The 27,447-nt window shown below is 46.3% G+C and overlaps 9 protein-coding genes across 9 annotated transcripts; 6 read left to right on the top strand and 3 right to left on the bottom strand.

Annotated features, from left to right (window-relative positions):
* Nucleotides 1–1,561: 1,561 nt before the first annotated feature.
* Nucleotides 1,562–3,418, bottom strand: POJ06DRAFT_270467 (uncharacterized protein; the record flags this gene model as incomplete). The annotated part of the gene is made up of 5 exons (XM_056189442.1): nucleotides 1,562–2,174; nucleotides 2,231–2,671; nucleotides 2,724–3,125; nucleotides 3,178–3,339; nucleotides 3,390–3,418. The coding sequence occupies 5 exons, from the start codon at nucleotides 3,416–3,418 to the stop codon at nucleotides 1,562–1,564; spliced, it is 1,647 nt and encodes a 548-aa protein (XP_056041115.1).
* Nucleotides 3,419–4,919: 1,501 nt separating this feature from the next.
* On the top strand, nucleotides 4,920–7,028 carry POJ06DRAFT_259644 (uncharacterized protein). Its single transcript, XM_056188413.1, has 2 exons — nucleotides 4,920–5,559; nucleotides 5,640–7,028. Exons 1-2 carry the CDS (start codon nucleotides 5,145–5,147, stop codon nucleotides 6,806–6,808), a joined length of 1,584 nt encoding a protein of 527 aa, XP_056041114.1. The 5' UTR covers nucleotides 4,920–5,144; the 3' UTR covers nucleotides 6,809–7,028.
* POJ06DRAFT_285477 (NADH:flavin oxidoreductase) lies at nucleotides 6,832–8,275 on the bottom strand (the record flags this gene model as incomplete). The annotated part of the gene is made up of 1 exon (XM_056190197.1): nucleotides 6,832–8,275. Exon 1 carries the CDS (start codon nucleotides 8,140–8,142, stop codon nucleotides 6,832–6,834), a length of 1,311 nt encoding a protein of 436 aa, XP_056041113.1. The 5' UTR covers nucleotides 8,143–8,275.
* Nucleotides 8,276–9,028: 753 nt separating this feature from the next.
* On the top strand, nucleotides 9,029–10,348 carry POJ06DRAFT_259642 (NmrA-like family-domain-containing protein). Its single transcript, XM_056188412.1, has one exon. It carries the CDS (start codon nucleotides 9,182–9,184, stop codon nucleotides 10,103–10,105), a length of 924 nt encoding a protein of 307 aa, XP_056041112.1. The 5' UTR covers nucleotides 9,029–9,181; the 3' UTR covers nucleotides 10,106–10,348.
* A 1,554-nt stretch (nucleotides 10,349–11,902) lies between these two features.
* On the top strand, nucleotides 11,903–13,014 carry POJ06DRAFT_201417 (uncharacterized protein; the record flags this gene model as incomplete). Its single annotated transcript, XM_056185239.1, has 3 exons — nucleotides 11,903–12,733; nucleotides 12,781–12,838; nucleotides 12,884–13,014. The coding sequence occupies 3 exons, from the start codon at nucleotides 11,903–11,905 to the stop codon at nucleotides 13,012–13,014; spliced, it is 1,020 nt and encodes a 339-aa protein (XP_056041111.1).
* A 306-nt stretch (nucleotides 13,015–13,320) lies between these two features.
* Nucleotides 13,321–15,224, top strand: POJ06DRAFT_296906 (cytochrome P450; the record flags this gene model as incomplete). Its single annotated transcript, XM_056190574.1, has 9 exons — nucleotides 13,321–13,365; nucleotides 13,409–13,556; nucleotides 13,587–13,608; nucleotides 13,636–13,762; nucleotides 13,880–14,131; nucleotides 14,170–14,294; nucleotides 14,363–14,656; nucleotides 14,691–14,817; nucleotides 14,860–15,224. 9 exons carry the CDS (start codon nucleotides 13,321–13,323, stop codon nucleotides 14,959–14,961), a joined length of 1,242 nt encoding a protein of 413 aa, XP_056041110.1. The 3' UTR covers nucleotides 14,962–15,224.
* Nucleotides 15,225–17,662: 2,438 nt separating this feature from the next.
* POJ06DRAFT_259639 (NmrA-like family-domain-containing protein) lies at nucleotides 17,663–18,982 on the bottom strand. Its single transcript, XM_056188411.1, has one exon. It carries the CDS (start codon nucleotides 18,827–18,829, stop codon nucleotides 17,906–17,908), a length of 924 nt encoding a protein of 307 aa, XP_056041109.1. The 5' UTR covers nucleotides 18,830–18,982; the 3' UTR covers nucleotides 17,663–17,905.
* Nucleotides 18,983–19,868: 886 nt separating this feature from the next.
* Nucleotides 19,869–21,179, top strand: POJ06DRAFT_303155 (NADH:flavin oxidoreductase; the record flags this gene model as incomplete). Its single annotated transcript, XM_056190796.1, has 1 exon — nucleotides 19,869–21,179. One exon carries the CDS (start codon nucleotides 19,869–19,871, stop codon nucleotides 21,177–21,179), a length of 1,311 nt encoding a protein of 436 aa, XP_056041108.1.
* An 848-nt stretch (nucleotides 21,180–22,027) lies between these two features.
* On the top strand, nucleotides 22,028–23,366 carry POJ06DRAFT_19387 (uncharacterized protein). Its single transcript, XM_056184930.1, has 3 exons — nucleotides 22,028–22,518; nucleotides 22,566–22,730; nucleotides 22,792–23,366. The coding sequence occupies exons 1-3, from the start codon at nucleotides 22,405–22,407 to the stop codon at nucleotides 23,191–23,193; spliced, it is 681 nt and encodes a 226-aa protein (XP_056041107.1). The 5' UTR covers nucleotides 22,028–22,404; the 3' UTR covers nucleotides 23,194–23,366.
* The last annotated feature ends 4,081 nt before the right edge of the window (nucleotides 23,367–27,447 follow it).

Here is a 27,447-nt window from a genome sequence, read left to right as displayed (position 1 = left end):
TGTTCGTAAATACCCTATCCCCATCTGCCGCGAACAGTAGGGATGTGTCAAGCGTTGAAGTCACGGTTTCGTGCTGGTATTACCAATGACCTAAATCCTTCGTTCCTTTCAATCATGGAGGAGAAAAGACAGCTTGCAAAGATGACGAGTTCAGAAGACGGGAGCTATCATGGGTTATTGGTAAGGCGCAAGAGCTGGCTGCTGAAGAGATGATTTAAATGGTCAGGGAAAAAGGCCAGAGAGGCCACTTACATGGTTGTACGGTATTACTCAAGACGACTTCAAAATTGCGGAGCATCTTAGGTGGGCTTCTTCTGAGGGGACGGTGACAGTCATAGTGGTTCACCCCATATACTGAAGTCAACTACACTTACATCATCTACATTTGAGGCGTCCGTTGATACACTACATTCAAGTCTCGCTTATTAATATACACTTACTCTACACAGATAAAAAATATGTAGTTGATGTAGTTGATTGGATCTTTGGTCGGACATGATTCTGCCTAGTGCATCTATCAAGACCTGGGCTACCCTACTTCATCCCTTTCTCACCTCACACTTCAAAGACTGTGTCTCTCGTGGTGCTTGGCCGTCAACCCAGAGAGTGTGTAGAGAGTGAGAGTCAATACTCTGTTGTGTCTGATTCACATCCTCTAGTGATTTGCCTGACTCGACCTGCGCTAGATGGTCTTCAATCCTTATATGCATTTCCTGTGGCATGGGTGATAATTCTGCAAATATTCCCTGCACTCCCTGATCTCCCCTGCAGACGTCGCACAACTCGACGGGTTCCGTGTATGTCAGGCATTTAAATCCGCGTCCATCTAGAATAGTTCCTTAGTATATATCTCGGCTGAAGTTAGTACAAGACTTGTTCAACCACGCACTTGCGCCTGAGTTTTCTCACCGTCGGCAAAGCGAGTGCTCATTCACAAAGGCCATGATTACGCTCACGCTCTAAAACATGATCTTTTAGACATTTGGCTGCCAGTTGGGCGAGACGATGACAGTAAGAAGTGGCCGGCAAACCATCTCAAACCCTAACGTCTTGATCCACCCAATAGCTGTCGTCGCTCACGGTTACTTACTCTCGGCATAATGTGACGTACAAAAGTAAATATACCATTCTAACAATCTGATTTTCTCATTCCAATGCTACCAATTTTATCTAATTGTAGGAGCCGAAATTTTTAGTGATGTTTTCACCGCAGGGTCAGGACTAGGACAGGTGTTTTTGGCACCAGTCGAAGCTTTGGTTCGGAGTCATGGCACCAAGACAGTGTGGTTGAATCCCTGGCCGTGTTCTAAGGGTTAACCTGCTTGATTTGGGGTCATGTGTCGGCCCCCCTTCCCCCGGTTGCATGCCCATGCACCACCGGTTATTTTGTATAGGGAATATGTATAGTGGGCAATTTTTTGTTTACAATCCAGAATTTGCGGTATCGAAATCTTATACCTGTCTTTACAGAATTTTGGGAGTTTCTTTCACACCTTGGAAGATATTTATATTAGAGCAGAACACAAAGATAATCAAATTGCTACAAAATAATTTCTCAAATTCAGACATGTTCGACCTCAACACTGCGCAATTTCTCGGCATCGACAACTCCCTCTAAATTCTTGGCTTCCTCAGTCAAAGTATGGCTGGGAACAAATCCTGCAGAGTGACTGGCCTTGCAGACTTTCTCATAGAGCTCGTCGACGTCCTCAAGGGACAAGTCCTTCGTCTCATAGACAAAAAGATAGACAAATACAACCGCAAAAAGGCAGAATGTGCCCCAGATGAAAAATACCTTAGGCCCCAAATTCGCGTTTCCGGGTCCAGAGTCGACCATGTAAGGAGTCGCGTATCCAATGCCAAAGTTCCAGAGCCAATTCGACATTGTGCAGAGTGCGACACTTTTTGATCGAGTTCTGAGAGAAAATTTCAACTCATTCACCGCCGCCTTAAAAGTAAGGTTGCCTGCATCTGCAGAGCCCGATGCTTGGCGCCCCCGGCTCTTCATCATGATATCATATACAGGCTGAGCAATCTTGGTCAGTTCAAACCCTCCAACAGCTTTGCCATCGCCTAGATGGTATGCCCGTTTGGCTATAGTTAGCCAGCCTCTTGATGCTGACTCTCCAGCAATAGGTGCCAGAAATAGCGGTCGATCAGTGAAGTAGCTTGATCTATAGTATGTTGATCGTCAGCTTCTGAAATAAGTGACAATCTTGTTCCGACTCACGTTCGGTCTATATTACCCAGTGCAAGCCAGAGCCGATCTTTATCCCTTCTCTGCCGCACCTGGACTTCTGATTCAGCTGATTTGGATGCCTCTCCTCTGTCAAAGGCACAGCGCCGCCTTGTCTTGTTCCATTTAGTAGACACTGCCATTCGAAGTGCAAACCCGACTAGAGTATAGCCTCTGCTGTCGCCAACTTCTTTCCAATAATACATACAGACTATTGACCATATGTTCTCAATAGCTGAGTCACATGCAAGTAAAACTTTGCCTAACAAGCTCTCTGAGTGTTCTCGAAGGAGAAGGTGTGATTCTGGCCTGAAAATTCGAGATGAAATGGTCAATATGGAGCTAAACAATAAGCTTGACCTTTGTCGAGTGTATGAAAATGTATGCAGTTCAGGATCTAGCAGCCCCACCAAGCAGTTAAAGTGCTTATAGAATCTGTATGAGGGTTAGCTGAGCATAGCCCCACGTGATCTTTGGAGATCCATACCCTTCGAATAAAAACTGTGCAGAGGGGTGACTAATTAGATTCAGGTCAATTGGATCAGCCTTTGTCGTGGCCTCTGTATTGTCCTGGATCACTGGGGCGGCATCAGTACTTTCACCATTGCCAATAATGACTCGGTTAGGATCCAGGACAGTATACAAAAAGAGTCCGCGGGTGTCTTCTGAGTGCATTATGAATGATTGTGGAGGGAAAGATGCATCAGAAGAAGTATTATTCCCTGGTGATGGCCAGGCGGTATGCTTCCCTTCAAGTGGGCGGCCAGATGCGCCGTTGCTGACTGAAGGCGCAGAGGAAGACCGTGATGGGTTAGACGAATTCTCAGTCGCCAGTAATGTCTCTGGACTGCTTTGATTAATGCGTGGCCGGCCGCCCTGATTATCTGATCTAAAGCTTCCTGTAAGCGCGAGGCGCTGCAGTAGTTGAAAGGTTGACATACCGAGATGCATTTCTCTCTCGTCGCCAGAGACCTCGCCGATGCGACATAAAGATGCAGTCTTTCTGCAACCTCGCACAACGATCACACCGATTTCCTTCAAAGCTAGAACTCACACATCTGACCTTGCCGCGGCGGCATACTGTGCAAGCTACACCATAAACCCTGCCAAATGTTAGTAAGCAAAGTGCTTTGGGATAATATTTGCTACACACCTTCGCTGGCCCCGAACTGAGTCTGTCATTAGGAGAATAGTATGCAATTTTTTTGGTTGCTTATAGATTGTGTTGACTCTGATTCACAGTAGCGTGGATATACAGCACGGATTAACTAAGTATATTCCTGCGAACTCGCATGAAAGAATAGGTTCAACCTGCCGCGGCACCACCTCGCCAGAGGATGATTTTGGTCATCCCAGCTAGAAATGAAGTGCAATCCAAGTGTATGTAGTTCTGGTAATCCATTCAGACTTGACTAGAACGACTCGTCAATTCTTGCGAGGACCTAACCAATGAGATGAGTTGACAGCATATTCCCAAAAAGGTGGACGAATGGATAACCTAAATAAGCTACCCGAATGGCCACGTGGCTTATCGACCCTGTAGACGGCAAGAGTGGGGTTAATCTGAACTTAGTGGGGCTTTAGGCTATACGATTCTACTTGGTCCACTCGGGGACAGTAGAAGTAAATTCCCTTTCTGGAAGTGGAGCTGCGGTGTAGAGGAGCAGAACATTTAGCCCCCTTCAGCAGCCCTAAAACTTGTTCTAGACTTCGCTCCGGCTTGCAGGACCCTCGGGCTACGAAGCCTAGCTCGGGAACGTATTAGAGTTGTTCCGCAGAACTTCTGTCGAACCGAACTTGGTGCCAAGACCGCCCAATAGGGTAAGCGGTGAAGATGATTATATAGGAATCCTTGGCAAAAGTTCGACAGGATATTTCATTAATTTGAGGAGCGTACAATTGGGGTGAGGAATCGTTGACTCTTTGATTGATGTCCTCTAACACATAGCTAGCTACACAAACTAAATCCTTTTTATATACAAAATCGGTGACCAAAATATCACATAATTCACTTAACAAATATCAATCCCGATGCTCAGATGTAGGCTTGTAGATGCCGTATCACCCCAAAATAACAGCCTATAGCAACAACGCGGAGTAAAAGATTGAGATGAATTAAGAATTCTCATATTAGTAAGAACATCCAGATTAAGATTAGCGTTATAATTTCCGACACACCCCTCCAAGATTAGGAGCTTGAAGCTTTTATTCCTATATCAAATACTCTATATCCACTAATCTTGATGTTTTCTCCAATCTAGGAACAACTGACCGCTCCTATAGCTTAGATTCTTAATACTAATTACTAATTAAAAATCTTAAAAGCAAAGCTAACTTAATCTCTTATAAGTTTTTAAAGGAATTTGTTAGTAATTCTAGACTGATATCAGATTTTAAGAGCCTAAGCTGTCCAATCATCATTTTTCCGAGCAAAATTGAGTAAGTTTGTGGATAACAGTTTTGCAAAGTGCCATGGACATTCCACAAATGAAAATATATATATATATACAAGTAATATTGCTCTTGTTGCCATGCAACTTAAAGAGTGGGGCCGCACTCTACGCTCATTGGTTAGATCTTAAAATGCCAGCCTCTCATTGGTCAGTTCGGTTAGATCACGTGCATGTCCGAATCCTGACAAACAAGTGCAATGACAGGCTGACAGAGCTCTGCACGGTCAGGATGTCACTGACGGCGATTGGCCCTGACATTCCCCATCCCTAATTTTTAGGCGTTTTGTTGTTAACGTTATAGTCCGCGGTAGGGGAGATGATAAATCCTTGGCGTCCAATTACAACATCAAGATTATGATTCCCTTTCACACTCACTCCGTTAACTACAAGTGTGAGTCAGAGTGAACGTTACCAGTTATTTGCAATTCATATTAGGTGAAACCTCCAGTACCACCATGGACGAAAGGCAAAGGCACACTTTTGTTAACTATGACCCATCTGATCCCCGGCCAAACCGCGCGCAGCGCCAAGCGGTGTCTGCGTACATTGGAAAACACTTCCGAAATCGTTCGGCCCCTGCAAGACGAGCACAGCAACCCCCTAACGGAAGCGAAAGGAGGCTACTTCCGCAGTCACTAGTCCCTTCGGCAGAGGCACAGGGTCGGCTTGTCATCCGGGGGTCACAGTTTCTTCGTTCGAGTAATGAAGGCGACCGACACTCAATAGAACATAACGCTGGGCCGGAAGCTCCCGAGTCCCCAGGCTCAAATATTGAAAATGGCATTATGTTACTGCGACCGGTAATAGAATGTTTTGTTCCAGCCTATCCGACTGAGCATCGAGAAAAGGTCTTTAATGTTCTCGATTTCCGTAAGTTCTATCCTGTCTCAGGTGTTGTCCCTAGGCTACGTGCATATTCTACTAGTCCAGTTACTAAAAACAATTGGCAGATATCCACTATCTTGCCGCTCGTTTGACGCATTGGGGTCCTGGTGCCAACCCGTTCATTCGCTGCTGGGTGCAAATGATCTGCAGTGATATGGCGCTATTTGACTCAGTGGCCACCTTCACACATGGCGTACGTATCACTACGCTGGAAGACAAAGTCACACCTAGCACCACCATGTTGTGGCACAAGGCGCGAGCGCTGAAGGCACTGCAAGCCAAGATATCAACAGAGACAGAAGACAAAGTAGCAACTTGGACAGCGAACGAGACAATCCTGGCAACTTTCTACCTGATGGAAGGAGCAGCGAGATTCGGTTATGAATCTGAGTTTAAAGCTCATTGCCTGGGGTTGCTTCGGATGATGCAGCTAAGGGGTCAGGTTGCGAGTGGTTGCTTGAAAGACCTCTATGTTATGCAGGCGGCTGGGCTGGTTGAGGGCACAGAAATGGCATCTGTTCTCAGGCATGACATTACTCAAGGAAGTCATCAACCATCCAGCAGTAAGCAGGCTGATGGCACTTCTATTACAGCGACGACGGCACTTCGATACCCTCAGCCAGATATCCAGCTCGATCGGTCGTTGCAGTCCGCGATTGATACCTTACCGGAGGGCTTCCGTGACTTGGCTATGTCGGGGAATCTCAGCGTTGATTTTATCTTCCTTCTTGGAGAGCAGTCTCAACAGTACGACAGCATTACTCAGTCTGCGGAACGACAAACTAAGGGAATCAAGGGAGCTCGTCTGTTGGCTAACCGGTCGCAGAATGCGGTGGAACGACTGGCCTGTTTGGGCACAGTTGCATTCCTCACACGGTGCACGGCACAAATGCAGATGTTCCCTGAAGTAGCTTATATCAACAGGCTGGCGATGCTGGGGAGCCAGATGCCATCTTTTAGCAAGGGAGGGACGTTGTGCTACCGTGAATTGAGGTTCTGGGCAACGCTTGTTGGTACTGAGATAGCGATTACGGCTGGTGCAACTCTTAAGCAGCGTGCTCGTCAATTAATGATGGATTTAGTACTCCAGGAGAGGTGGATTGATGGTTGGAGTGATGTTGAGAGGATAATGAAGCGATACCTATGGGATGAGAAGTCTCTCGCTGCCTGGAAGAGACACTGGGCGAGTTATCAGGATCCAAACCAGGTTCAACATGCGTTAGAGAGCTTCTAGACAGAATCATAAGGATTTTCTATCTACAATTCCAAGTCAACATAGCCGTACAAATTCATTGTCTGGGCATCCTCTGCCATCCGTTGGGCCCAGGTGCTCATCGCCTTGAGAAATATTTGCACATTTTCTTCTCGGCTCATATCAATCGGATCTTGCCCTTTACCCACTTGCCGGATCTGGCTGCCTGCAATGATATTGGTCAAAGCGAAGTCATCTTGATCTACCTTTGGGTCAATGGCACCAGTGACGGTACCATTCAGTATGTCTTTACCCAGACTAAATTCCTGTGCGACCACCCGACCAAGACCGACACCATCAACTGTTTTCAAAGCATCTAGCATCCCACGGAGAGTCCTGAAACCTCCAGTAACGTACGTTTTTGTCTTCTGCAGTGCAGGCACAATCATGGCCGCAAACTCAAGGAAGAACGCTTCTCGTTTCCTTGTTGACTCGCGTTCGTGCTTGAAAGCCATTGCCTGGTATGTGCCGCCACTGAGTTCAACAAAGTCAAAGGTTGCCTCTTCGAGCATGTGGCAGAGCTCTCTTGCTTCTTCCACTGTAAATCCACCTGACTGAAACTCCACACTGTTGATTTTAATTCCCAAAATGAAGTCTGAGGGTGTATTTGCCCGAATAGCTTGGGCAATCTCCATGATGAGACGGGCGCGGTTTCTCAGGCTACCGCCATATGCATCTGTCCGGAGGTTGGTCGTTCGCGAGAGAAATTGCGAAAGTAGGTACCCGTGAGCACCTTGCAGCTCGATGCCGTCAAAGCCGGCTCGGTGTAGGTACTGTGCTGCAAAGGTGAAGCTGCGCACAATCTCGTCTATCTCTTTCTGGGAAGCAGGATGAGGTTTGGCAAACTCAAGTCCAAGAACTTTGCCCTGGAGATGAACATCACTTGCAGAGACGGGATTAGGCTGGATTCTTCGGTCGACTTGTCGTCCTGGGTGTGTGACCTGCCCAGTAATAAGGCTACCATGTGCCTTTGCAACAGAAGCGAGCTTGACAAAGGCCTCAAAACGCGGTCCCTCAAATGGAGCATCCGTAGGAATGATGAGGTTGCCGGCTGCTTCAAGTTGGTCATATGCCAACATGATATTGCCAGTCAAAATATGCCCGAGGCCTCCTTCTCCCCATCGCTGGTACACGTTGTGTATTTCTGCCGAGGGAATTCCCCGAGCCTCTTTCTCCTGAGGATCCCAGGAACTGAGCTTCTCGGTCATTGAGGCTTTCAAGAATCGATTGGATGCTGTCCTCTGGCTGAACTCGAAGCGTAGCGGTTGTGCCAGTGGTGAAACATTTTCACTTCCTGAAGGGAAGCGGGACGCCATTGTTGGTACTCCGGTGATTGGTATCTAGTAGATGGAAAGAGAAGTGATCTTCAAGCATGATCTTCGAATATGATTATGGGAGCTTTGGGGACTTTATAAGAAACAAGATTCCAAGTAGACCCTTGTATTAGGGCATATCAATCAAGTGGTACTTTACTATGAGGAGTTTGTCTTCAAGTGTCACCGGTCAGTAAGACCGTTAAAATGATGCAGTACCTGTTACTAAGCGACCAAACAAACAGAATCGATATTAGAAATGCACAGGTGGCGCACATACAGGGCTCCGCAGCCGATGACTCCACCTTCCTGAAGAGGTATTTACTTTCGTCCAAGATGCTCTCGACTAGCACTGAAATTCCTTGTGATACACACGGTACGCTCACGTTATCTAATGTCGCAGCCTCTAGAGCATGCTCTTGAGTAAAGAAGCCGCCAATTTCTGTCAGCAGCAAGAATTCGGAGATCCCGTCGATCAGTCTCCTTCGCTCCAGGCTGCCGTTGATTTTGCCCCATGCGTTATTACTAAGACTCCTCCACGATTTGTCGTCGATAGCCGAGCCCACATGACCCATGATGTACAGATTTCTGGCAGCAACCACCTTTCAACATTAACTTTCGGGGTAATTCGAACCGCCAAGCTGACTCCTTGGCTTTGATTTCTGTGAGTAATGAGCTATCCACACCCTAGCTTTCATTTAGTCGCCCAATTGGCTTGGGGATCTTCACGGCTTTGGCTTTGTTTGTGATTTGTAAACGGAAAGCCTTTATTATCCAATTTCCGGGATTCTCAACTGCCGCCAGAATGTAGTGCTACTACCACCTGACCCTAACCCTGATTCGTCATTTCTCTCCTGGACTGAGAGATACTGAATTGCACAATTGTGTGGAGACAGACTGCGTCAACTAGTATTTAAGCGCCGCAATTTCTGTCTCTGGACATCATTGACCTCACGATCTCACTTTCTTCGCCAGTTTTCTGAACGGTTACAGTATCACTCTTTGCCACTCTCTTTCAAACCCTAGTACACCTGCCGATAGTATGCCTTCACTACAGGTCGCTCTCGTCGGCGCTACGGGGAACCTCGGCCCAGCGATCCTGCAAGCACTTCTTGCGGCCTCGCTCCAAACTACGGTCTTAACAAGAGTAGGGAGTGCTCACAAGGTCTCCGTGCCAGCCGGATCGGAAAGTCTATTGAAGGTTCAGGAGGTAGATTACAACTCGCACGACAACCTCGTCTCCGCGCTCGAAACTGTCGATGTGGTTGTGTCAACTCTTGGCTTTGCGGACCTGTTTAGCACACAGAAGAAGCTTATTGACGCTTCTCTGAAGGCGAAAGTCTCCCGTTTCATCCCTTCGGAGTTTGGAAATGATTCGGCAAACCCACTCGTCCGACAGCTGCCGCTTTACGGGGACAAAATCAAGACCCAAGAGTACCTGGAGGAAAAAGCTGCAAAGAACCCAGGCTTCAGCTATACCATGTGTTATAACAACTCTTTCTTGGATTGGCAACTCCAAATCGGCTTTATGGTCAATCTCAAAGACCACAGCGCTACGCTATATGATGGTGGCGATGTTTTGTTCTCCGCGACTCGACTTCCCACCATTGGGAAGGCCGTGGTTGGTGTGATCCAAAATCTCGAAGCCACAAGAAATGAACATGTCTACTTCCACGATATCGCTATTACCCAGAACCAGCTCATTGACATTGCAAAGCGCATCGATGGAAAAGAGTGGTCGACGAACGTTGTCTCGACCGCTGAGATTGAAGAAAAATCTTATGAAATGCTGAAAAGCAACGACCCGAAGGAGGTCGGGAATTCAGCGCTCGGATTTATTGCCCGGGCATGCTGGGGCGCAGGATATGGAGGTAATTTCAGTGAGAAACTTAGCAATAAGCTGCTTGGGATTCCAGGAATGAGCATTGACGACGTTGAGAAGTTGGTACGGGAAATTATTGGTTGAGCTTGAAGCAGACGGCACATCGCTTTTTAGCAGTGTCGTGGGATTGATATGACTTTGCAATAATTTAGTCCTGGGGTAAGTGAAAGTATTAGAAATTGGCTGGCCACCTGCGACAGCCACTATCGGACGATGCAGATACTTCCGAGAATTGAGGTTCTTCCAATAGCTGCTCTGTAGAGTAGTTCAGGTATCCGTTATTGTTATTCCAAGAAATGAGTTAAATTGAAGTTGGCCTGACCCTTTCCCCCGCACGACCAAGACTAGTATGTCTCGCTGATGTTAAAAGGCGTTTTACATCCCAGTAGAGGTTAAAACTTCCACGTCTAATTGAAGTCCAACAATTCCGCAAAAACAGTCCCTCGGAATCGACGTCTGTTGCTACTCAATTGGCGATGGTATTTGTTCGAAGTCAGTTCAATGAAAACAGTCCGGGCAGTTTTACGTAGGCCGTGAAACGACCAGCACGAATGCGTTTGAGTCACTACTGCGTCGGAATGGGTCCGGATGTCTTAGCTGTCATTGCGAAGTGAAATCTGGGATGACTGTTGGCACATGTCGGTGTGACATCAAGCCCTGATAGGGCTCGACCCACCTATTATCCTGCCCTAGCCTCAGTTTGGACAGACCCACATCATATGGCTTTGGGTAGAGCTCCCGTCCCGTATTGATGGATATCCCTCTCTCAATGTGATATAGGCCAGAACTACCTCCTTGCCTTGTTGAATAAGTGCAACACGCACAGTAGACAACCGCCCACCGAGTTTGACGTCCCTAATAACAATACTGGCAGGACCAATCTGGGTTCTCCTTGTGAACTCTACGTGAAGAGTGATAGTATGTGGCTGGTTCCGCTTCAGTGTGTCCCGGAAATGGGCGGTAACGGCCCGCATGAAGCAAGACACGATATAACCCCCATGAGGCACTGTTTCCCTCTTAGTTGACGACTTCCTGTCAGGCTCCAGGGGCGAAACTCGTACCTGTACCATTGCACCAGTCATTCTGTAGAGTAACTTTGTATGAATGGGAGTCTAGTTTCTCTAGCGATGTGGCTTGATTCCACGTTGTAACCATGCTTAGGCTATTTGCGAACGGGAGCGGTAGGCACACGAGGAAGTCAAACAGACCACAGATACCAGTGATGACAGAGAGTTGCTTACTGTTAAGTACATTTCAACACTTCTTCCAGAAGTGCAATCCATTGTGGGGCCCGAGACTAAGCTTGACATACAACTACCTATATCTGCTGCCAAGTGCTTTCCTTCCTAATCGGGAAAATACTTCTTTAAGGGGTGATTTGTGCACGCTCGGGGCTGGTTATGCATAAAGTCTTGGCAATTATTACAGCACAGAAATTGTTGATGCTGAAAGTTCTCTCATCCACATTATCCTGTGTTTGGTTGATCGTGGTCGGAGCCCGTTTACTTACAAGCGTACCGTGCAGCTAGAACATGCGGTCAAATCGCATCATTTGGTAGTTAACAATATCATTAATGATTTGTCAGTACCGTGGGCTCACTAGTAATCTCTTAGTTCGGGGAACGAGCCAGATTAGACGGTCAATTAGCGCTCAAGGTTTCAATCCCCTAATAAATAAACTGATTAGTAGTAGTAGCAACTTCCGAAATTAATCACAGCTAATTCCACGCTGGAGGCAGTGGTGTGATCCGGCTAAATGGTTCTTCTTATGTTAGGCGGTTGCTCGGAATAGAAGACCCGTGACTTACTTTCAGTCTTTTAGCAGACAGTTGAATATCTTGCCATGCGCTTCACTTTAAGCTCGGGAACAATTGGGATACAATGGAAATCATTCCAGTGGCCTTGACTGATCAGCTAAAACCCATCAACATCATCCGCACTCGGACGTGTTTCATTCTTGACAAACGTCTGAATGCGAAGATCCTGAAGGATGCCTTGGACCAGCTGATTCGGAATCATTGGAGGAAGCTAGGTGCGCGACTAGTTTCACGGGTCAATGACAAGCGACTAGAGTATCATCTCCCGGAGATCTTTGACGACGAATACGTACTATTTAACTGGAGTTCAGGAGAAGACGACAAATCCTTCTGCGAAATCACCTCGTTTCTGGACGTCCCTGATGTCAAGGGTGTATCTTTGCTGCCCCCTGTTGATGCCATTGAAGAAGCCTTTATACCATCCAGCTGGCCCACTAGTCGAAAGGACGAGATGCCCAGTGCTCCCTTGCTCTACGTTCATCTCACCTTCGCTGCCTACGGGACGGTAGTCGCCACGAGCTTACCACACACGGTGGCCGATCAATATGGGTTATCGAATATCCTGAAGGGATGGCTTGGTCTGGCCGAGGGAAAAGTCCCGCCGCCAATGGTTGGTTACAGCGATGATGCGCTGCCTAAGTCCAAGGCGTATGCCGCAATTCCCGAAGAAAGAGGTCTTCAGAAAGGGACGAATGCGGGTCCGACGAAGAATGGAGCACTTTTAGGATTGATCCCAGACATTATGGCATACAAAGAGGAGTCCGCCCACATTCTTTTCTTCTCACGGTCACTCATCCAGTCGCTGCATGAACGGCACCAGAAAGTTTTGAACCGCAAGTATGGGCCTAATATTGGCATCAGCGAGGGCGACATACTCACCGGTATCATTACTAAGGTTTGATCCCCGGTCGGATTAGGTATTGTACCAAGCTGATTGGCCAGTTTTCTCGCATCTACGACAAGAAGTCTAGGACCATAGCACTTTCTCAGTCAATAAACTGTGCGTCTCCTCTCTACCCTGACGAGCCCTGCTTACACAAGACAGTGCGCGGCCGCCACCCCGATATGCCGTACGGCGAATGTGATGGCTTTATCCATAACAGTCTCCACTACGCAACGGCACACTTTCGGATTGACGCATCTACTCCTGTCAGTGAGATTGCATACCGGAATTGACAAGCCGAGCAGAACAGCTTCTAGGCCTCGTTACGTACATTGATCGACTTGCATGTTTCACAAAAGGTCACGAATCCCCTAAGCATCACGCAAAGATGTATATCCTGTTCACGTGTTGTACAAGACCCGCTGTGTCATGACAGCGAAGCTGGGAGTCTAGATTATGTGATCACTTATTATTACACCTCCTTGGCGGGCGAAATCCATTATATATTCGGCATCTCGCAGTTGAATTAGGTTGCGTTTTCTGAAGACCTCGAGCGATTCATTTTGCGGCAGAATCGCAGAGACTTGGCGTTGTCAACCATGATTTCGCCCTTCCTCGTCTTCTCTGGTTTGTGCTTGCTAATAGTACGTTTCGTTTCTACAGACGGCGCGGAAGCCACTGACGTAGTCTGCGGCCGATATAGTTGGGTACCTGTCTATATCCCTATATCTTCACCCCTACGCCAAGTACCCTGGTCCTCTCGCGGCCAAGTTAACTGATTGGTATGCCGTATACCACACATATATTGGAGATCTTCATACAGACGTCTGGGAGTGTCACGGAAAATATGGTGAGAACTCGAAAGTCCAATGTCCACAAGTCGAAGGGTTATGAGAAAGTATCTCTTCTTCCAGGGGTTCATGCCAGTATAAGTACTATCGACAACACAAGACACAAGGCGTTCCGACGACTCCTAAACCAAGGGTCCTCTGCTGCGAACGTTCGGTCGATGGACGCGAAACTGAGGACGATTGCAGTATCGTTTGCCAGAGCTGTTGGGGAGAAGCAAGACCGGCATGACATGGATCGACAGCCTATAGAGGTTGATACCGGATGGAGCGTGCCTAAAAACATGGCTCAATGGTGTAAGGCCCCTAGACAGATCTCTTTAAAGAACATGTGGGCTTGACGTTGCATCCAGGTGACTACTTTACATTTGATGTAATGTCCGAACTCGTATTTGGCACGTCGTATGATCTGCTCAACGATGCGCAAAACCACTTTATTATTGATGGTATAGTCGCCCATATGCAGCGATTTGGATTCCTTTTGCACTTTCCCGGACTTGAGAAGATAAAGATGAATTATATACTATTCCCTCACGCCAGACGCAAAGCCATGCGGTTCTACGTGAAATCCAAACAGATTATGGAAGAAAGAAAGGCGAGGGGAGAGTGGAAAGCAAGAACGATGTTTTCAGTCAGCTTTTGACAGCAAAGGACCCTGAGACGGGAGAGAGCTTCTCAAATCAACAACTCCGGGTGGAGAGTAATCTCTTGATTATTGCCGGTAGGTAATACAGGACACGCAAAGTGTGGGTATCCGGGATAGAGACTAATATCCTCACTTCTGTCAATTAAGGCTCGGACACGTCTTCAACCGGCATGGCTGCGTTATTTTCTACCTTTCCCGAAACCCCGCTGCCTACGCCCGGGTAACAAAAGAAATCCGGATGATCCTCCAAGCATCAGAAGAAGTATGCCAAGGTCCCAAGCTCTCCTCATGCGTGTATCTTCGCGCCTGTATACAAGAGGCTATTCGCCTCTGCCCTCCTGTCACTGGCCCTCTCTGGGGCGAAGTGCTTCCAGGCGGCATTGTTATTCCGGAACATAATATCAGTATTCCAGCCGGCTGTGAAGTTGGCACGGGATTCTGGTCACTTAACCGCAGCGAAAGATACTATCGCCAGCCGCTTGGAACTTTACCCGGAGCGATGGATCTCAGAGGAAGGAGGTGCAGCACAAGTCGGCTTGGCCAACGCTGTCTTTGCTTCATTTTCAGTTGGCCCAAGAAATTGTGTTGGTAAGGGACTAGCGGTTACTGAGCTCATGCTAGGTATGGCTGCAGTCATTATCTAGTATGACTTCCGTCGGGCTGAGACGACAAGATTGGGCAATGTAGGTGAAGGCAAGGGAGCTTCTAAAGGGCAATTTGGATATTCTTGGGATTCACAAGTTTAAAGGATGGGCCTTATATTCAGTTCCGTTCCGTGAATCATAAGAATTGAAAAGGGTGTTACTCTCAAGAGTACATTGCACGAATAACTACCCCGCTGGGGCTCAATTATTCAGAATCTCAGAACACGACGCTAGTCATCTTCGTACACTAAGCATGAGGCCAACCAAATTTTCATGTCGGACAGTTCATCATTTCTTAAGGACATAGATACTCATGCTGGGCCACTATGCAATCTTCCCTGCATCTACCACCCAAAACTATCCACAGCCAATCAAGGAATATGCATATCACTTATACTGTGATCAAGCTTTCATCCATCATTTAAATTGACGATGCGATGGTCGCAGGTCCGATTATGAAAGCCTGCTACGCCTTTCATCTGGAACTTGCGGGATTACTTAGCCCCAAAAGAAGCGTAAAGTGGACATGTCCAATAAGATTAGATAGATCATTCAGTCCTCAAGAAAGTGTAGAATAGCCCGGATGCCTCTCTGGCCGAGACCATGAGGAGGATATAAAATGAAGATCAGTTCGTCCACTGCTCCAAGCTTAGCGCGGAATTCGCTCTTGCGCACAAGATAGAACTGCTTTGCAAGTGTATCATATATATACTGCAACATCTTCACCCTGGTCCATACATGTTATGGCCTAGTATCAAAGTGCTGGTTGCCCCAGCGCCAAATATGAGTTTCTTAGTACCCTCTAGCCTTGCTGACTAGATTGCATAAGTGATAAATGGTTCAATGACGCCATTTGGAGAGCCTGGGAAGTCATGGCTGTATTTAACTTGCATACTAAAGATAAACAAGATCATAACTAAAATCACAGATACACAGAACTAACATCACAGATACACAGATTATTCCTAATTTATCAACCGCGTAGAAGTACCAATAATGCTGCTCATAGTCGCGCCACAGATGGATCTCCGTGAGGTGCACCCGGTGCACTTGAGTGCCCTTGCGATTGGACTTCCAATCTTCGACCCGCTTATCAATTGCCTCTCAGATATTATCAGGCACCATTTCTCCCTGGTTCTGAGCTACAATCTTGATACCTCCATTCTCAGCATATCACATTTTGCGGGCAAGTTCCCCTTCCATAGCAGCTCATTTGCGGGTGGATTCCAATCTTCTGCAATACAGGACAGACTATGCCAGCCAACCTCTCCCCAAATATAGTCTCGACTTTCAGAGGCAGAGGAGCCAGACTAGTTTGTGTTTGGTGTCACAACACAGCCATTGAAAGAATCTGGTGATAATCTGGGCGGATTGCCTCTCATCGCATAGGTAAAGGATTAGCCGGAATCACCACATAATTATTGCTTCTAGTAACATATGAAATAGCAGCACCAGTAACCATGTCACGCCAAATCTTGAAACGCTTATCACCCTAGGATATAGAAGTAGCGTCACCGTAGCAATCAGATGTTCCGTAGACTGTACAGCGAAGGGTTTTGCGGGGAAGCTTTCGGGATCCCAATAGAAAAGAGATGCGAGGCGAATATTACCCAATTTAAGTATAAGCATCACCATACACTCCGAACCAATCCCAGCACCTGCATTTAACGCCCTATCGCCCCCCCGCCGCCCAGTCAAAAACCTTCCAAGTACTCCTCCATCGAATCCAGTTTAATGCCCAAACGCCACATATTGTCCTCAAGCATGTGCGAATCATGAATTCGCTAGCCACTAGAGGCTATCTCTTGACCTCAGATAAAAATATCAAACAAATTTGTATAGCGGGAGGTCCGTCAGCGGTGAGGTACGGTACGGTTCACCCGCTTTCTCCTCAGCTTTTCAGCATTAATCTTGCTATCTCACTTATCTTGAACAATGGCGATGGTGGAGGCAGACTGGTCAATTTCTGGAGTGGTATAATGCCATTTCAACTTGATAAATAGATCTGATAGCTGTCTTTTATTCGCAATTATTGGCATACGTCTCCGCGTCGAGCTGTTCTTTTTCCTGAATCCTGTCCCGCCTCTCGCTTTGCCTCTCGCATCTTCATCAAAATCTCGTTGGTCTTTGACGGAAGCGCCAAAACCTTCTAGGCTATGTTGACTATAGATCACGCTCCATGATCAAGCCCAAGGAACCTTTCTGTCTAAGAGCTCAATTCTTTGTAGTGAAAAATTAAGTGGCCTTGATTCAGTGCTAAAGTCCTAGAACCACCAGTCGTAGCTGCTTCGCACATTGCTTCAGGGATAGAATCTGCCATAAAAAAACCTTTTTCCCGGACATAAAATGATAGAGATGCCAGACGCAATGTTTAGGGTCCAGGCCACCATCTGGGTACCGAACAGGGTTGTGTGGACAGCCGGAAAATGCAGGAGCGTTAGAAAGAATTGGCTATGTCCAGCGCTTCCGTCGCACACATTAGATTTGGCTGTGCCGTCCAACAGTCATCCCAGATTTCACTTCGCAATGACAGCTAAGACATCCGGACCCATTCCGACGCAGTAGTGACTCAAACGCATTCGTGCTGGTCGTTTCACGGCCTACGTAAAACTGCCCGGACTGTTTTCATTGAACTGACTTCGAACAAATACCATCGCCAATTGAGTAGCAACAGACGTCGATTCCGAGGGACTGTTTTTGCGGAATTGTTGGACTTCAATTAGACGTGGAAGTTTTAACCTCTACTGGGATGTAAAACGCCTTTTAACATCAGCGAGACATACTAGTCTTGGTCGTGCGGGGGAAAGGGTCAGGCCAACTTCAATTTAACTCATTTCTTGGAATAACAATAACGGATACCTGAACTACTCTACAGAGCAGCTATTGGAAGAACCTCAATTCTCGGAAGTATCTGCATCGTCCGATAGTGGCTGTCGCAGGTGGCCAGCCAATTTCTAATACTTTCACTTACCCCAGGACTAAATTATTGCAAAGTCATATCAATCCCACGACACTGCTAAAAAGCGATGTGCCGTCTGCTTCAAGCTCAACCAATAATTTCCCGTACCAACTTCTCAACGTCGTCAATGCTCATTCCTGGAATCCCAAGCAGCTTATTGCTAAGTTTCTCACTGAAATTACCTCCATATCCTGCGCCCCAGCATGCCCGGGCAATAAATCCGAGCGCTGAATTCCCGACCTCCTTCGGGTCGTTGCTTTTCAGCATTTCATAAGATTTTTCTTCAATCTCAGCGGTCGAGACAACGTTCGTCGACCACTCTTTTCCATCGATGCGCTTTGCAATGTCAATGAGCTGGTTCTGGGTAATAGCGATATCGTGGAAGTAGACATGTTCATTTCTTGTGGCTTCGAGATTTTGGATCACACCAACCACGGCCTTCCCAATGGTGGGAAGTCGAGTCGCGGAGAACAAAACATCGCCACCATCATATAGCGTAGCGCTGTGGTCTTTGAGATTGACCATAAAGCCGATTTGGAGTTGCCAATCCAAGAAAGAGTTGTTATAACACATGGTATAGCTGAAGCCTGGGTTCTTTGCAGCTTTTTCCTCCAGGTACTCTTGGGTCTTGATTTTGTCCCCGTAAAGCGGCAGCTGTCGGACGAGTGGGTTTGCCGAATCATTTCCAAACTCCGAAGGGATGAAACGGGAGACTTTCGCCTTCAGAGAAGCGTCAATAAGCTTCTTCTGTGTGCTAAACAGGTCCGCAAAGCCAAGAGTTGACACAACCACATCGACAGTTTCGAGCGCGGAGACGAGGTTGTCGTGCGAGTTGTAATCTACCTCCTGAACCTTCAATAGACTTTCCGATCCGGCTGGCACGGAGACCTTGTGAGCACTCCCTACTCTTGTTAAGACCGTAGTTTGGAGCGAGGCCGCAAGAAGTGCTTGCAGGATCGCTGGGCCGAGGTTCCCCGTAGCGCCGACGAGAGCGACCTGTAGTGAAGGCATACTATCGGCAGGTGTACTAGGGTTTGAAAGAGAGTGGCAAAGAGTGATACTGTAACCGTTCAGAAAACTGGCGAAGAAAGTGAGATCGTGAGGTCAATGATGTCCAGAGACAGAAATTGCGGCGCTTAAATACTAGTTGACGCAGTCTGTCTCCACACAATTGTGCAATTCAGTATCTCTCAGTCCAGGAGAGAAATGACGAATCAGGGTTAGGGTCAGGTGGTAGTAGCACTACATTCTGGCGGCAGTTGAGAATCCCGGAAATTGGATAATAAAGGCTTTCCGTTTACAAATCACAAACAAAGCCAAAGCCGTGAAGATCCCCAAGCCAATTGGGCGACTAAATGAAAGCTAGGGTGTGGATAGCTCATTACTCACAGAAATCAAAGCCAAGGAGTCAGCTTGGCGGTTCGAATTACCCCGAAAGTTAATGTTGAAAGGTGGTTGCTGCCAGAAATCTGTACATCATGGGTCATGTGGGCTCGGCTATCGACGACAAATCGTGGAGGAGTCTTAGTAATAACGCATGGGGCAAAATCAACGGCAGCCTGGAGCGAAGGAGACTGATCGACGGGATCTCCGAATTCTTGCTGCTGACAGAAATTGGCGGCTTCTTTACTCAAGAGCATGCTCTAGAGGCTGCGACATTAGATAACGTGAGCGTACCGTGTGTATCACAAGGAATTTCAGTGCTAGTCGAGAGCATCTTGGACGAAAGTAAATACCTCTTCAGGAAGGTGGAGTCATCGGCTGCGGAGCCCTGTATGTGCGCCACCTGTGCATTTCTAATATCGATTCTGTTTGTTTGGTCGCTTAGTAACAGGTACTGCATCATTTTAACGGTCTTACTGACCGGTGACACTTGAAGACAAACTCCTCATAGTAAAGTACCACTTGATTGATATGCCCTAATACAAGGGTCTACTTGGAATCTTGTTTCTTATAAAGTCCCCAAAGCTCCCATAATCATATTCGAAGATCATGCTTGAAGATCACTTCTCTTTCCATCTACTAGATACCAATCACCGGAGTACCAACAATGGCGTCCCGCTTCCCTTCAGGAAGTGAAAATGTTTCACCACTGGCACAACCGCTACGCTTCGAGTTCAGCCAGAGGACAGCATCCAATCGATTCTTGAAAGCCTCAATGACCGAGAAGCTCAGTTCCTGGGATCCTCAGGAGAAAGAGGCTCGGGGAATTCCCTCGGCAGAAATACACAACGTGTACCAGCGATGGGGAGAAGGAGGCCTCGGGCATATTTTGACTGGCAATATCATGTTGGCATATGACCAACTTGAAGCAGCCGGCAACCTCATCATTCCTACGGATGCTCCATTTGAGGGACCGCGTTTTGAGGCCTTTGTCAAGCTCGCTTCTGTTGCAAAGGCACATGGTAGCCTTATTACTGGGCAGGTCACACACCCAGGACGACAAGTCGACCGAAGAATCCAGCCTAATCCCGTCTCTGCAAGTGATGTTCATCTCCAGGGCAAAGTTCTTGGACTTGAGTTTGCCAAACCTCATCCTGCTTCCCAGAAAGAGATAGACGAGATTGTGCGCAGCTTCACCTTTGCAGCACAGTACCTACACCGAGCCGGCTTTGACGGCATCGAGCTGCAAGGTGCTCACGGGTACCTACTTTCGCAATTTCTCTCGCGAACGACCAACCTCCGGACAGATGCATATGGCGGTAGCCTGAGAAACCGCGCCCGTCTCATCATGGAGATTGCCCAAGCTATTCGGGCAAATACACCCTCAGACTTCATTTTGGGAATTAAAATCAACAGTGTGGAGTTTCAGTCAGGTGGATTTACAGTGGAAGAAGCAAGAGAGCTCTGCCACATGCTCGAAGAGGCAACCTTTGACTTTGTTGAACTCAGTGGCGGCACATACCAGGCAATGGCTTTCAAGCACGAACGCGAGTCAACAAGGAAACGAGAAGCGTTCTTCCTTGAGTTTGCGGCCATGATTGTGCCTGCACTGCAGAAGACAAAAACGTACGTTACTGGAGGTTTCAGGACTCTCCGTGGGATGCTAGATGCTTTGAAAACAGTTGATGGTGTCGGTCTTGGTCGGGTGGTCGCACAGGAATTTAGTCTGGGTAAAGACATACTGAATGGTACCGTCACTGGTGCCATTGACCCAAAGGTAGATCAAGATGACTTCGCTTTGACCAATATCATTGCAGGCAGCCAGATCCGGCAAGTGGGTAAAGGGCAAGATCCGATTGATATGAGCCGAGAAGAAAATGTGCAAATATTTCTCAAGGCGATGAGCACCTGGGCCCAACGGATGGCAGAGGATGCCCAGACAATGAATTTGTACGGCTATGTTGACTTGGAATTGTAGATAGAAAATCTTTATGATTCTGTCTAGAAGCTCTCTAACGCATGTTGAACCTGGTTTGGATCCTGATAACTCGCCCAGTGTCTCTTCCAGGCAGCGAGAGACTTCTCATCCCATAGGTATCGCTTCATTATCCTCTCAAAAAATGCTACTTGATAGTAATTTAGACCGAAGTTTGCGACAGCTATCTACAAATAGAAAAAATAGATTGCAATAATAATTAAATAGAAAACCAAAAATCTAAAGAATAATAAAGAAGCTAGTAGAGAAGTTATATAATAATAGATTAAAGACTATAAATATATATAAAATGAATAAATCTAAAGAAGTCATGCTTTCAAATGGTGGTGCGAGTCAGCCAGGAGGACGGACGTATATTGGACAATCGCTTCGGGATGAAAGTCATTTCCGTCTCGAAGTTCATCAGGAGTATATGTTCTTGGCTCCACTACGCTTTGCCGCCTGATTTATAATTGCAGACGCCAAGAACACAGCTACGTCCTGCGTGGTTCGGCGAGGGCTTAGCTGATTCCAGCATGATTATACACATCTTCAAACTTAGATCGGCTTCGCTCGCTAGTAGAGTGAGCAGCGATTCCTGATCCGCTCAAACCGAATATCTCTCCTTTACAAATTGCTTTGGAAGAAGTGCAGCCACTGCTCCCAGACAGATGCTAACATTTTGATAGGTGGGGGCATGCCACTATCCGTTCACTCACAATTTGGCCCCAGTGGTCGCTTTACCTGGAATTAGCGGATCACATACGGCCCACTAACAAATCTACAACTCAATGGAACGCTCACTCGAGGATTAGGTTAGTTAAATAGTCTGCAAAGTAAGTTATCAACACCCTGAGTGTGATTAGACAACCTTCAAGAGGGCCCTGTGGCGGGATGGAGCGGATTGAGGGTTTCGGATATCCTAACCCAAATAAGTAATTACTTTTGACCAATGATGGATGCCCGCGAACAATGCCCATGCGGCAATGCCCGGCCCTGGATTTTTGGATGTTGTTGAAGATGTGATTCTTGACATGGACGAATAGGATCTTAGGCTCTCATGGTTCGCTAGGATGGTTAGGTGGTTGTTGAAAGTCCATGATCGGAGAGTCTCTTCATATAAAAGCGCCTCCTTTCCTGTGTTTGACAGTAAGACGAAGAAAGGTCTACTCGGAGCATCCACTGCTTAACATATCTTCTTTCATCTTCGTCTTCTTGTCACAACACAATGGAGTACTATTCGCACTGGAGCTCGCAAAGGCCGAGCCCATTATCACTTCCCTCAGTCTACTCGTCCGTTAGCAAGGATAACAACTTTCAATTGGAGCTAGTAAATGGAATGGTACGTTTAATGGATGCTTATATCAACATGACGCTCACACTTTCTAGGATCACTCCGGAATATATCAAGGATTTGGCACGGACACCACATTCCCGCGCACGCCCATATCACCGGTCACGACTATTGAGCCGGATTCGATTTCTCACGCAGGCAGTCAGAGCTCCATGGCCCATAGGTCGGAACCAGCGGCTCAATGTCAACGTTATCATCATGTACGTACCTTACTGGTCCAATCTTCTCTACTCGAAGCTTACGAGTTTGGAATACGTCCAGCGTCGCAAACAGAACCGTGAGGCCCAGCGACGGTTTCGTAAACGCAAAGCAGATCATCAGAAAGATCTCCAGCAGAAGATACTTGACCTAGAAGAGAAGTGCCAAGAGCTATCGGACGGAATCCAGCAAAAGCCTGATGACGTGGCTCAGCTCCTGAAAGATAAGGAGGCACTCAAATCCGAGAACCAGAATCTGCGCAAGTTATGTCAGACTATGGTCCTCCTCATGGAACAACTTGAGGTTCTCCGATCTCTATCGAATCGAGTCACACTTTTGACCACGAATCCGCCATCTCCGTGTGCCTCTCCAGAGTTGCAACCATCTACAGACGGGTCTTCGCTCTGTTTGGATGCTTTGTCATTAATACTAAAGCACAAGGATAAGCGCCACGGCTCTAAGTAATTTATTATGTATCTTACAATTTCGAATGCCTCATCCACCTTTTCCTCGACTCCTGGGCGAACCCACTTTTGGTTTTGTTCTTTGCCTCCAAAACTCTCGGGCCATCTCCGGTCACTTCCGTTAATATTCTAGCAAGGCTTTTGCCGTGATTTCAATAGAAATTTTGATCATACTGAGCAGAATCCCTTAGATACAAGTAAGTGTGTACCCAATGGCAGGATGGGCTCCCTTTCCAAAGAGGTGACGGAGCTTCCGGGCGGCACGCCCTGTGGTCACTGGAGGGGAGAGGTGGAGCAGTCGTCCAAGCGCAACACTTTTAAAACGGCGCATATCAGAAACCGCGCAAATTTGCCCAAGCGGAGAGCTGAATTCCGAGTACTTTCCCAGTGGAGTCCCGCGTGCCCAGCCTCCGTTGCTTGGCAGTCGCTGAGGGTGGCTGCTGGAGGTTTCGAGGCTGGCACAAGTGGACGTTTATATCTGTTGCAACTAAAAGTCAATCTACCAGGGCAAAAAGTAAGTACGTCTTTTAGCTTAATGGAGATTGCAACAATTAAGAGTCTGAGAGCCTCTCGAGATTATAGGTTCGACCCACCCTTTCTGGAGCAAGAAGTAAGCTAGGTTAAAAGGAAAGCCAGGCCTGGTATTGCCTGTTCGAAGAAAAAATTCCGAATGGTTAAAAAGAAAAATTAACCAGCTTAATCCTTGATCGCCTGAAGCTGGGGGGGTATGTTGCAACTAAAAGTCAATCTACCAAGGCGAAAAGTAAGTACGTCTTTTTAGCTTAATGGAGATTGCAACAATATCTGTCACAATCCCGGAATTGCTAAAATACGGTAACACTGCTGTACTGCCAAAATTGTATGGAGAGAGATGATTAATTATTCTGAGTCCTTCAGAGATATTTTTAAACGCATCTTTAAGCTTAATCCTAAAGTTCTTATATAATCTAAATATTATAGTAGTAGTATTATCCCACTTATTTAAATTATAATTATAAAAGTTATCTAGTATTAGTTATATCTATTTAGCTATATTATTAGTAAGGCATAATGCTATCTAGATGATCTTGTTCTTATTATTTATAATTTTATTAGTATTAAAATGCATGTCTATATTAACTAGGAATATTCTAAGCTTAGATTAGATTCGATTAAATATTATATATTTAAGTATTTTTAGCTTTTTATTAGCTTCTCTAGCTCTAGATATTATTATTTAAGCTTTAAGCTATTTAATATAATTTTTTTATTCTTTGTCCTATATTTTAAGCACTTTTAAATAATTATGAATTTTATTAATATATTTTTTAAGTATATTTATTTCTTTACATTAACTTATTTCTTTTCCTAACCCTATTTATAACTAAGCTTAATTTAATACTACTCTAATATTATTTTATTAAGTTAAAGATTCTCTAGTGTTAGAATAAAGTATAAAAAGCTAAAAGGAAGTTATAATATTTATAATAGACTAGATTAGCATAGTAACTTATTATTAAATTTAAATAGATTATAGTATTATTATACTATAATGATAATATTCAGATTTTACTATTTAAAAATATACTTAAGAAAGAAATCTAATATAATTTTATTAAGTGTAACACGTATAGATGTTACGGGATAAGACAGGAGGGGTCACAATAGAAGAATAAGAGAATGTAAATATTTTGGCTTGATACTGAAGCCTGCCTTCTTCACCGGCAGCTCCAGCGGGTCTTTATAACAACATGCATAAATCACACATGCATAAATCACAGCATGCATAAACAACAGCATGCATAAACAAGCCCGTCATTACACGTGCGGTTATTACAGAAAATCTCGGGCGTTTGTTACAACTTATTCCCTTTCCAATGCCGCGCGTCCTCGAGCGTTGTGCTGCGTAAGCCACTGATTCTGGCGCCTAGCTGACGTGCTGTTCCTCGTCGCCCTCATTGAAAAACCCTTATGAAGCTTGTCTGTCCTGAGGGAAAAAGAGTAGCGACTCTCAGCAGATAAGAATCAAAGAATCAATGCGGCTTCCTTTTGCGGTCGAATGTTTTCACCGCCTGCTTAGCCTTTCCCATATCTTCCTCACCAACCCATTCATTATATTCGGAGGGCCACCCGACCACTTTACCAAGTAGTGAACTCCTCCCTTGCGGACTTGCTTCCCTCGAACCTCTTCCACTTCGTATTCATCTGGATCATCGTCGAGTTCTGGTAGGGGCATCTCATCATTGTCATCCCTAGGGTGGTACTTTTGCAATCGCGAATATTGCTCCGGGAGTGCCAGTCGATATGCCTGCGAACCGATAACTTGTTGAATATTGTGAGGGTCAGGGTTGGTTGTGCGCTGACTAAGTGCTGATCAATCCTAGCCGACACAATATTGTTGGTGGTTGCTCCAGTTTTCACTAAGTCGGGCCGTTGCACAAATTTCGGGCATTTTGCCACTTAGCGTTTTTGTATATTCGTCGTTGAAATGTATGCAATGCGCGCATCACATTTGGGCAGAAAATAATCCTATTGTGATGTCGCGGCTGGGCGGGTGTCTACACCTACCAGTTGTCCCCCTTATGGGAGACCATTGAAAATCATTCAAACTTCCATACCAAAGATTAGTTACGCTTTCAAAGCTTTAGTGACACAAAATTATCGATTAGTGACCAAAGCAAACTCCCAACCGGACATCACCAAAAATTCTTAATTAGGAATTTTTCGTACAGAGAGTAGACTGCACTTATAGTGATCCTTGACGTGCCTTGGTACCCGGGATAAAGAAAGTAGCTTTAGTTTACGGTCGCCGCAGGGTTACTGATCTGATCACTAAATCGAGGTCTTACAGACACTAGTCAAGAAGTAAAAGAGGAAGGGTGCTCAGGGTACCTGACGTCGATGTATGCGCTGTCGAGTCAGTCTTCGTTATTGATTCCAGCAGTACAGCTAACTTGTTAGTGAGCTCCCTAAGCCCCCCCCCCTGCAAACATTTAGGTAGTGTGCAGCAATGGACACATAAGTACTACAACTTGAACATGGAGTTCTTGGACTCCGCCTCAACGGTACTGTCCTCCATCCCCGCCGTCCTAAAACAACATAACTTCAGTGATTTTAAAAGGTCCGACGAACCTCGGCTGCAACTTCTTGTTTTTTAAGCTGAGGTTCCGTGTGGAAAGTTTAACCAAGTCAAGTCACCCCGTCGAAAACTCATAGACTGATGTTACGCTTACCTCGTTCTACCGCCTGGATCCACTGATCCCGCAAATTCTCTCGCAAATTATGTAAGAACTTGACTCGTTCTTTGGCCGCTGGTACTCTCCCCTCGGGGACGTCGTCCGCGACGTCAATGCGAAAGTCAGGATCGTAGCCGTACATAGCTCGAAAAGGGCTTATACCCGTGGTAGAGTTACGGCTGTTGTTATATGCGAATGCGGCAATCGGTAGGAGCTTGGCCCAATTCAACTGGTCCAGATTGGTAAACGCTCAATGCTCGAAGGTAATTCTCGACAACTTTGTTCAAAGCTTCTGTCTGTCCATCTGTTTGAGGGTGGAAGCAGTAGACATTCGACGTTTGATAAACGTGTGGTAGCATAAGTCCGCCCAGAATTGGCTTGTGATGCGTGAATCACGATCGCTGACCACGCCCATCGGCGGTCCGTAACGTAACTCAACTTCGTGATGGAAAAGCTGTGCTAATTCCGCACTATCAACATTGTCTCGGACTGGTAAGAAAATTGCCATTTTGGTGAATCGATCGACAACTGTCAGGATTGAATTGAATTCGTCCATATTCTTTTTTGACAGAGGGAGTCCGGTGATGAAATCTAGCGAGATTTCTTTCCACGGTCTTGTAGGTTGAGGCAGAGGATTTAGTTGGCCATAGGGTTTGTGCTTTGGTGCAGTAATACCCTGGCAGATTGGACAAGTTTTGACGTATTCTTCCACAGGATCTTTCTTCATGCCTTGCCACGTGAACTTGCGTTGTAACAAGTTATATGCCTTCTCGATGCCCCAGTGTCCTGCAAGTTGATCATCATGATGCAACTTGAGTAGTTCTTCGATTAATGCTCTTTTGTTGCGGTATGTAGAGTCTTCCTTTGTATTGCAGAAGTTCATCGTCGTCCTGACTATAATATGTACGACTTGTCTCATTCGAACTGTCCCGCCGTTCGCGGATCACTCGCTGAGTGAAAGGGTCATCTTTCTGAGATGCCTGTACAAGTTCACGCAAACTGCTCGTAGGATTCTTCCAGTATCAGTGGCCCTTATGGCC

The sequence above is a fragment of the Lipomyces tetrasporus genome (assembly GCF_029532465.1).
Source record: "Lipomyces tetrasporus strain NRRL Y-64009 chromosome Unknown POJ06scaffold_10, whole genome shotgun sequence".
In the NCBI taxonomy this organism is placed as follows: Eukaryota; Fungi; Ascomycota; class Lipomycetes; order Lipomycetales; family Lipomycetaceae; genus Lipomyces; species Lipomyces tetrasporus.
This window is presented reverse-complemented; position numbering and strand designations above follow the sequence as displayed.